General features: G+C 35.9%; 1 protein-coding gene across 3 annotated transcripts; it reads right to left on the bottom strand.

The window, feature by feature from the left end:
* Positions 1-1,983: 1,983 nt before the first annotated feature.
* Positions 1,984-10,049, bottom strand: LOC141611916 (protein NARROW LEAF 1-like). Of its 3 annotated transcripts, none has more exons than XM_074430568.1 (6): positions 9,873-10,049; positions 8,749-9,250; positions 7,871-8,014; positions 6,390-6,630; positions 5,368-5,868; positions 1,984-2,653 (listed from the first exon to the last, which is right to left on the bottom strand). In XM_074430568.1, the coding sequence occupies exons 2-6, from the start codon at positions 9,238-9,240 to the stop codon at positions 2,226-2,228; spliced, it is 1,806 nt and encodes a 601-aa protein (XP_074286669.1). In that variant the 5' UTR covers positions 9,241-9,250; positions 9,873-10,049; the 3' UTR covers positions 1,984-2,225. The 3 variants fall into 3 exon arrangements, with proteins under 3 accessions (XP_074286669.1, XP_074286668.1, XP_074286670.1); XM_074430567.1 differs by having other exon boundaries at positions 1,984-2,710; positions 9,873-9,993; XM_074430569.1 differs by lacking the exon at positions 1,984-2,653 and adding an exon at positions 2,967-3,178 and having other exon boundaries at positions 9,873-9,993.
* Positions 10,050-10,645: the final 596 nt, after the last annotated feature.

The following is a 10,645-nucleotide window of genomic DNA, read 5'->3' as shown; positions in this document are numbered from 1 at the left end:
TTGATTCAGTTATTCACAAATAAAATAATCTAAATATTCCACGTAGCTTCAAAACTGACCGATCCACTTCCCAGCTGTTGGAAATTCCAAAGAGCGTGCATTATTTCATTTTCCTCAGCGCGTGGCTCTTCACACCTCTTATCTTCAACTTTGTTTATATCTATATGACAACCCAAACTAATCTCTTTTGACTGATTTCTTGCGTACCATTACCAATTCCAAATTCATGGTCTCTAGACCAAACCTATACTCATAAAGCAATGATACCATTTTAGCTTCGATGCAATCTCGAGTACTTTGTATATGTAAAATTTTGAGTAATCTCAAACTATATGTAAAATGGACCCGAAAAAAAAAAAGAAATAGCATTTAATTTTTCGTAGTAGCAAATCATCAACACTTGTTAAAAATATTTGTAAGACAAACTACGAAGAAAAAAAAACAATAAGTATTAAAACACCAAAACTCATACAAACTTATAAGCACAATGTTCTCTAATACAAAAAAAAAAACTCTACCTGAAACAAAAATTAAAGAAATAAATTTTTATTACCTCACCTAATGTTTATCTTTTTTTGTTCAATTCAGCCGTTAAATGCATATCGGAAAGCCTTCAAAACTAAAAGAAACCAAATAAGCAATCCGGACGGTATAGCTATTGAATTTGAATAATATTGAAAATAAACATACAAAGTAAAATATAAACTAAAATGATAGAAACATAGAAATCGAAAAAAAAAAAAAAGTAATGAAATGGGAAGTACAAATAATAAACTTAAATGATAGAAACATAGAAATCGAAAAAAAAAAATTAATGAAATGGGAAGTACAAATAATTGGAATAGATGAATTAAATAATATGGTCTCAATTAAATAATATGGTAACACAACAAACACTCTAAACCAACCACATTCATTAACGTCATCATCCAAGCGTTATGCTCTAAAAAAACCATTAAAAACAACTTCGACGACGATTATATCTCCCAAATCACCCCCAAATAATCCCCCTAAATACTAATTAGGGTTTTGTAATTATTTATTTATGTTGAAGTAAGTTGATTTATTTAATTTGTGTGTTGTTTTGGATGTGAACAGACGATTGGTCCACAATTGCGGTGTCGTTGTCGAATAATACGGCGAATGATTTATGTTCAGTAAGTTGATTTATTGAATTTGTGTGTTGTTTTGGATGTGAACAGACGATTGGTCGACAATTGCGGTGTCGTTGTCGAATAATGCGGTGAAAATTATAGTCGCCAGTAGAAAGCATATAAAAAAATGAAGAATGACAAACATGCAAATTATGACGTCATACAAGGACTTAAGCCACTCAAATAAGTGTCAGAGTACCATCCTCTTTTATAAGAAGTATAGAAAATGGGAAAGGCAAAGGGTGGTTCTATGTACTGGCTTTTTCGAGGCTAAGAACTAAGATGAAATAGGGTGGAAATGTTTGGGCTGGGAAATATGACCCTCGAGTTAGCCATGTTTTGTACTTCTGTTTACCCAGGCTAAGATGAAATAGGGTGGAAATTGACACCGGGAGATATGACCCTCAAGTTCTCTCCAAATGAGTTTAGTAGAAAAATATTTACTGTGTTTATTTATGTGTTGTTACCTTTGGCCATGGAATTGTTACATCTGTCATTAGGTGTGGAGTTATGGGTGGTTTGTTTCTGGTTCTTGTGGGTTTTAGTCTGTTGGCAGTTTTAGGTGGATGTTTTTCATGTTTCTCGGCTAACAAGAAATCAACTTGACCTCGACGATGAGCTTCAACCTGGAACATTTTATCATTATGGCCCCTTATAGACATTTCGGTATTGTTAGATTAATATGAGAAAATGACAATTTGGGATAAAAGATGAATATCCAAAAGCTGGGACTATTGAGGCCGACTTAAAGCCGCAAGTATATGCTAATGTAATGTGTACTTTTAGGGCAATTGTTTATCAAAAAGCAGAATCGTCGGTACAAAAAAAGGGCGAGCAGCCAGTTCAATAGAAACATGGCCAAATCAACTTCAATGAAATAGGGTCATTAGTACTATTACACATTGGAACATATACATGACATTGATATCTTAGAAAATACTGAAGATAATCATACAAAATATTTCCACTGTTGAACAGCCAGAACAACCATTACATTCTGGTCGTTGCATGCTGAATTAACCACATTACCGACATGAAATTACCCATATGGACAAAACTACAACTCGACCATTATTTCGGTTCATCAGAGCTTGTTGATGCATCCGATCGCCTTCTCTTCAACTCGTTGTCACCTAATTGCAACGACACGTAAAGATCCTCATCGGAACCGTTCCTGAGGGCCGAGAGATTTTCCGAAACTTTCATCTCCTCTTGGTCACTTTTATGAAGAGGTGACTGTCTCAGGAAGTTGGGAATAAACTGATGCTCTACACTTGGGGCAACCTGAGCTGCATCTTCTAGATCGAATTCTGTCTCCATTGCCGATGAATTCATGTCGGGGCCAGGAGGCCCGTTTTCGATGGGAAGATGCTGGATCTGCAGGCCCAAGGGCTGAAACTCCTTGCTTTTGTCCAATGGTAGTCCATCTGTTGGAGACGAATCACCCACAGCGGAATTCATGGCTGTTACTGAGGCAGCCACTTGTTCTTGCACTGCCACTATAATCAGACGCACCTTCTTTGCGTTACATACACATGGCATGTGGCTAAATCTCTCTAAGAAAGATGCAATAGCATGTGATACTTCCTCCATTACTTTGTATTCACTACATTATTTCCAAATTGTCCAAGTTTTAAGTAATGGGAAGGTTTGGGCATATATGTCAAGTTGATTGAAGGTGGAACCACATACTATTGAGAGGATATGTTTCATTTTACCGTCAAAAATTACCCAAAAATGGAAATGCAGTGAGTTGGTCTAAAAGGCCAAAAAAGGAAAATAAAGTGGATACAAATGAATGGGGAGTAGTAATTTTTAAGGAATAAAAAAAAAGCAGGAGGCCACCTCGGAAATTATATAAATCCTACTATAGAGTATAAAAACAACCGAACTAGGAACTACCCCTTCATAGAAAACAAATATTTCGCATAAACCATCCATGCACTTCCTGGAAACTGGTATTAACAGAGACAAACTAACACATAAGATTGCCCTGGGTATCTCTGGGTACCTGAAACCCAAGTCTGTACTAGATCCTTGTTAGTTCCTCACTCTGCTAATGACAAATATAATTTAGCTATCTAGCAGGAACGTGTACTTAAGATCCCAGTACTCGTCCAAAATGGGGGCTCGTTGCCTAGTTGCAGGTGTCAAATAACAAGTTCGCATAGACAAATAACACAGCACATTTCTAAATTAGATTAAGAGCATGTTTGGCCCTGTTTTTAAAATATAGTTTCTGTTTTTCAAAGGTAATTTTTAAAAAAACTGTTTTTTCTAAAAGTTAGGGTATGTTTGGTTAAGCTCATAATAAGTGTTTTTTATAATTTCTAGTGTTTTACCTAATTTACTTGTTTTAGTTTTTTTTGAATTCATTTATTGTTGTATAAATATATTTTCCATCAACATATATAGAAATATAGAATCATAGATAAATGAAATAGGTACGGATTATACTATATTGTAAATTATACTATAAGACCGTTGTATAGTACGATTGCTTAAAAAGTCGCCATTTTTTGTTAAAAAATGACAGTGTTTTATTTTTTTATAAAGGAACTAATTTTTATTAGTGGTCACTTTTTAACATAAAGAAATGATCATTATTTATCGTAAAATGCTCACTTTTTGTCTCTCGCAGTCTCGCTCCATACGATGGTGGCGCACAATAGTTACTGTACTCAGTACAATACGGAGTATAATTTATTGTGAATCCAATTTATTTATGCATAAAAAAATGTGACCTTTTTTTATGTTTTTTCTTAATCTTTTCATAATACTTGTTATATTTTTTAATTAGTACCCATTTTTATAATACTAGACTATAAATATGTATTTTATTTTATGGTTTTTTAATGTTACAGTTACATCATGCCTTGAAATAATAATTTACCTAAACAAAGTTGGAAGTTTATAGTTGGTTTTGGAAGAAATAGAAACAGAAGCATCAATTTGATGTTTCTGTTTTTTTGGGTGAAAAAGTGGATTTGAGCTTTAGAAAAACGGCTTCTATTTTTTAAAAACTGGGCGTTTGGCACAACTTCTAGTTTTGGGAAACAAAAACTCTTTTTTAATCTTGGCCAAACACATACTAAGTGTATGTTTGGCCTAGCTTGTAAAATTGTTTTTGGACTTAAAAGCATTTTTTGGCCAAACACGACATTTTTTAAAAGTTAAAATTCTCAAAATTCTCAAAAGCTAAAAATCTATATTTTTGCCCATAAAAATAGAAGCAACAATTTGATGCTTCTACTTTTGAAAAACACTTCTAGAAAATTAAGAGCATGTTTGGCCTAGTTTGCTTAAATTGAGTTTCTATTTTTTAAGCTTAATTTTCCAAAAGTAGTTTTCAAGAAACAAAAACATCAAATTGATGCTTCTATTTTTATGGGCAAATAGATGGTATTTGAGCTTTTGAGAATCTACTACTCCCTCAGATCCACACCAATGGTAACAATTATCTAAAACGGACGATCCACACCAATGGTAACAAAACTTATTTGGCCTAAAAAATGACTAAGTTATTTTTATACCCACTACCTATTTACAAGTTTGCCATCAAATGGCTCACTCACCCAGCACCCATTTAAGCATTTAACCCACCTAAACCCAATTAAAACATTAATTTATTCAAGTGGCCCCAATCAAACTTTCCAACTTTACCCCTCACTTTTCCCCTTTTCTTAAATAACCCATATTCCGCCCTCCATTGGTGTGGATTGGAGGGAGTATTAGCTTTTAAATTTATTAAGCTTGAAAAACAAAAACTCATTTTTGAGAAGTGAGGCCAAACATGCACTAAATAGATGTTGCTTCAAAATGACACTAAGGGGGTGTTTGGCCAAGTTTTTTAAGTGCTTTTCTAATTGTAAAAGTAGAATTTGGGTCAAACACTATAATTTAGGAAGATAAAAAACTACTTTTGAAAAGTCAGAAGTTAATAAAAAGCTACTAGAAACAGAAGCACCAAATTGATGCTTCTGCTTCTACTTCTCCCAAAAACTCTTAGGATTATGAAAACCAAAGAAAAAAAAAAACTAAAAAACAGTAGCAGGCTAAACACATCAATTTGTTAAGAAACTACTTTTACAAAAGTTAGGCCAAACAACCACAACTTTTTCAAAAAATAGTTTATGAAAAAATTCATTCTAGAAAGTAAAAGCTATTTCACATAAACTAGGCCAAACAACACCTAAATTTACAAAATGAATACCTTTCAGCTGTTGGCTACTGGTAATGAGATCAAGCTCAAGCAGATTGAGAAGCCGCCCTAGATCAACTCCGCTAGTCCAATTTTCGGGTGCATGGCCAACTTTTAATTTTAAACGACCACGATTAGCAGTTCCACCCCATATGATTCCGATTGGGCGTGGCTTCTCCCCATTTTCCCCTATTAACATAATGAGGCTTCCACTGTCTCCTTCCAGGTCAAAGGTCTGCTGATTCTCACCCACCACAAGATAGTCAGTCAAGAAGCATATGCCCTTTTCATCATTGTACTCCAGAGCATAGGCTAATACGATGCCGGTTGTCAGGCCAGAACTTCGACCAACTTTCCTAACTCGTTTTCCAATTAAGCTATTGATAGGAGATTGTAAATCTATATGTTTCACATCTCCGATGTCTCCGACACCTTTTACGCATGTAGTTATGTTTGACATGTCAAAATCATCAGCAAAGGGAATGAATGCACCATCTGCTCTTACAAACGTCTCTGTAAATTAAGAAAAAAAATGTGGACGCTGCTCAGCAAAAAAAATGTACCCCAAGAAAGTTCAAGCAAAGTCCTACTGCTGTCTTGATTTAACTAGGAACAATTAAGTAACTCAATCACAAAAACTCCCAAAACAGTTTACTGAAAAATTTACCGAGAGATCCAAGGAAAATGCAAAAATTTGACCGGGTCAAAAGGAGCACATTGTAACCAAATTGACTCATTAGACTGAGTGCGCTTCTTTTTTTCGTGAAGTACTAATCATCTGATACAAGTCTCGATAAAATATTCATTTTGGGTCATATGGGTAGTTGGATACAATCTTTTTGCCCTAAGGCTCCATACATCCCACACCCCTTACCCGGCAATTGCAGGAGTCCTTCTAGCACTAGGCACTAGGGTAATGTTGTTGGAAATATCACAAATTCACAACGCAATTGTGAATCCATTCACTCAAACATGCATGTGTTATTGGACAAGAGATAAATAGCAGCAGGATAAATGGGCCAGGAATAACGCACCTGGGTTCATTCCAGCGAAGATGCCATACCACAGGTCATCTGTAATGAATGATGTCGCCCTCTCCACAGCACCAAGATACACTCCAGGACCAAGATTTGGCGGTAGGGGATGAAACATCTTCTGACTTGGATAATCCAAGTCAACTGCAACATGACGGTTTGTAAGGAAACCAACTTGTCTACTTCCAGTTTGGCTCCTCACGATAGCACCCAGCGTACCATAAGTCTCTTGGCTAGCAACCTAGTACATAAGCATATTTGAAAAGTATTATTTAGAATTTAGAAGCAAAAACGAAAAACAGGGGCATACAAGAGAAGACAATAAAAGAGAAAAACAAACCAATGTTAAAGTTACCAGACCAATAAAGAGATGCTAGATATCTGTCATTAGCACATTCTCCAAAAACTGCAGGCCCTCCAAGCAAGATATCCTCGCTAGAGTTTTTCTACTTTTCATTATGTTTTATGTAATACACTACCAATTGTTGAATGCCAAAATTATATATGAATAAGAATGGAATGACTACTTACAGATATGACCAGCTTTAAATGCATGAGTTTTTGTTTAAATAAATAATGGCATGGTAAGTGACAACATGGACTTGAATCTTGATTTGAGACTCTCTTAAAATCGGGCTGATCTGACTTTGGCCGTTGTGGCTGTAAATGCCCGACATTACCTCAAAATGCGGTTGCGGTAACCTTAAAACCTTGATAACTCAGTCAAAATGTAGTATCATACGCAATATTTAATAGCATAACTCCCTGGCGTTTGTTGAATTGTCACTTTAATGGATTTTATTCAAAATAAGTTTTTGAGGCTTGTAGAAGATTGAGTGACAAGGTCATAGCCTATGTTCTCAACTCTCACCACCCAAATGAAATGAAGAGTGAAATGATACAAATGGTTCAGATCTCAGCTAGATTAATTGGTCAAGAAAGTCACTTAATGGTGGTAGTCATGACCTCTTCAAAACACACAGAATTAAACGGTCCTTAGAGTTACTACTCTTTTTACACCAAAAAGATAAAAGTGTGCCTCCATTTTTCTCATTTAGCCCCACTGAGGTTTGGCATACAGATTTAAGGGAGGGAAAAAAGAGAGAGAGAAAAGTAGGGCACAGGAGGTTATTTTCAGTTTCCATTTCCAATGGAGCCAAAGACTCGTTTCTTTTTGTAAAGTACCTGTCCTTTGATGCAGTTATTGACGCAATTTTCATCTTGGTTCATTTGGAAATGGCCATTTTGGATACAAAATGGGGCTATTTTCACTTATGGGGCTAAAAAGAGAAAAATAATTGATGATAAAACGGCCATTTTGGATACAAAAAGTAGCTAGATTTGCAAGTGGAGCTAAATGAGTAATAAACCATAAATGGAAAATGGGGATAAATGAAAAAAAATGGCGTAGTGAAGAGACTTCCCCAAAGCTTAGCTGGAAAAATAATAAAAAGATAACACTGTTCCAAAAAAAATAATACCTGAGAACCTGAACCAATACATGGATCATTCCCACGCAAATCATCCACAATCTCTGTATAAAGTTGCTCTTTTGGTGCAGGCTCGGGGGCCCCAAAATACGAGAATTCCAGCACATCCACGTCACACCAAACTCCTCCTGGTCCCTAATAGTAGTTGTTGAAGCCATTAGTTTTTGTCATACAACAAGTGCTTAACAGATTACAGTAAATAACTGTGACCACTTACCAGTTTCATGCACAGTACAAGGAAAAAAGGGAATCAACAACAGCATTACCCTATACCCTCAAGGTATTCCACATTACCCTTGTCCCTCAAGAATTCCCACAAATGGAAGGGTATGAGGAAGTCCGATGTATGCAGCCTTACTCTATGTTGACAGAGGGGTTGATTCACATAATGAAAAATGTGTCAAAAATTAAACCTCAAGAACTAAAAATATCCTCCACCCCTCATAGACTGACCGGCAGTGGGCTATCGGACGGCTTTGGAAACCGTTGTTCTCCAGATTACACTTTTAACATTACATGTTGTACGAAAGAAACAGTGTTGGATTTACTTAATTTGTTGATATAGTTGTACACTTCTGTGTACACCTTTCTACTGGTAGATACATTCTTCATAAATGCTCAGAAGCAAAGTGGAATTTTAGGGATGGTGTGAAAACAAGCCAGCCAACAAAGAAGGGAAGAGGATAAATCCCTAATTGAAGAGAATCAGACAGTCCAAAACAAGGCATGCAGTCGGTATTAATATAATCATCCACGAAAATCAAAGACACAAAACTTAAATAACTCGTTAACCATATACAATAGACAGGTATTTGAGTTGGTGACTTTGTCTTACAAACGATGACTGAATCAAGAATTATACAACTCACCTCCAAAGCAGTTGGTAAACACTGGATGGGAGTGAGCCATTGCTTGTGCACTTTCCGAGAAACGAAGACAAGGATAGCCGGTATGTCCGTCAACACACCCTTTCTAATACGAAAACCAATTGCAGTGCCTAGACTATAGCAACGTAAGATTTTGCTATGAAACGCCCTAATAGTCATCAATTCAAGTAAAGTTGTTGCCTGTTGCCCTTGAGGTAATCGCCCAATCGTTTCAGGGAGAACTCCTTTCTGAAGGTTTGCAAAATAGTTAGCCCTCTCTTCAGCAGCATCACTTATCCGACAGGAGGTGGGCCACGAAAAATAAGCGGCACTACTCTCGGAATGCTGGCCAGCAGACACAAAGGGCTGAAGTGGCGAAGGAGTTGAAGAAGGAAAATTATAAACACCACAACAGTTCTTCTCAAGATCCAATACGGATTCTTCGGAAGGGATAGGTCCGGAGCAACGAGCTCGGTTTAGTCGATTCCGGTCCATGTTCCACTATCTAGCATTATAGAAACAAACTTTTGTCTCATTTCCGTGAAGCACAACTGTGGGGGAAATAGTTCTAGCAAAGCGGTCATTTTTGCCAATATTTACTAATCTATTCCGTATTCGATAACTCGAATTCAAATATTTAAATAGTTGAATACACATTATATTTGTACATGAAAACCAACATCTGCTGTCATAAAAATTGAAAAAGCCATAGCCATATAAACTGGGTCAAATTTACAGCAATTTAAAAGCACAAATCATCATAAATGCAAAATCATTAACAATTAAACATATACTCCCTCCGTCCTGGTCATTTGTTTGACTTGGGTTTTGACACAAAGACCAATGAAAGAAGACGAGGGTAATTATGAGATGACAAGTGAACCAAATTGAGAGTGGAGGATCCACTTGTCTATCAAAGGCATTCCTTAAAATGGAAAGGCAAATAATTGACTCAACATCTCAAAATGGAATAGGCAAACAAATGACCGGTACGGGGAGTAATTAAAAAGGGCATCCTCAAAAATACTTAGGATACAAAGACTAAACAGGAGAAAGAGTAGACATTAGATAATACAATTTGTTAAAGAGTGATTAAAAGAAATAGCAGTGTTGATGATAAACTGTACCTGGCGATCTATGATTTTAATGGTGAAATTGATGTTGAATCAATTTTTAGAGGGGTTTTTGGTGGATTTTCGGATGGAGAAAGAGAGAGAGAGAGTGTAGAGACAAGTCAGTCTATTGGAGTAAGAATCAGCTGGAGAATCGATATAAAATTTTTCTTTTTTTTCTTTTTTCCAAAATGTTCCGACCAAATAATGAATGTAGTACATCTATGGCAAAAGCTCCAACCAAACACTCTCCCAATACTAAGTACACGTTAACAGATATTTTGATTATGTTACAATCTTTTCATATTTCTATTTTCCTATCTTTTAATACAAATATTAGTTTAGCCCCGTACAAATTGCACGGGCATATACAGATAATAAATAGATTGATATGTAAGTCTCTTAAAAATTTAATGATTATACTATAAAAAAATATTTGAATGGACAAATGTAGAAGAATGATTATGAGATTGATTAGAGTTGTGAAGAAACTCATATAAAGACCCGTACGCGAGTGACCCACATAGATAAAAGAGGAGTGGAGAAAAAATGATCAATATTATTTATAATCGCTCTACTCGTAAATGACACCAAATTAATGATTATGGTATTGTTTAGAGATCTGAAGAAACTCATATAATACCCTCACGTGAGTGAACTACAGTCCCGATGTAATACCCGTCCTTTTAGAGACCCGTTGACCGTCGTTGACTAACCTTAGACACCTATCTAGACTTCGGAAACCTTACGAGCCAACCTTGTGTCGTTATAACCCTTTTGAGTGCTGG

The sequence above is a fragment of the Silene latifolia genome, chromosome 11, assembly GCF_048544455.1.
Source record: "Silene latifolia isolate original U9 population chromosome 11, ASM4854445v1, whole genome shotgun sequence".
NCBI lineage: Eukaryota > Viridiplantae > Streptophyta > Magnoliopsida > Caryophyllales > Caryophyllaceae > Silene > Silene latifolia.
Note: the sequence above shows the minus strand (reverse complement) of the source record. Positions and strands in the feature narration are given on the sequence as shown.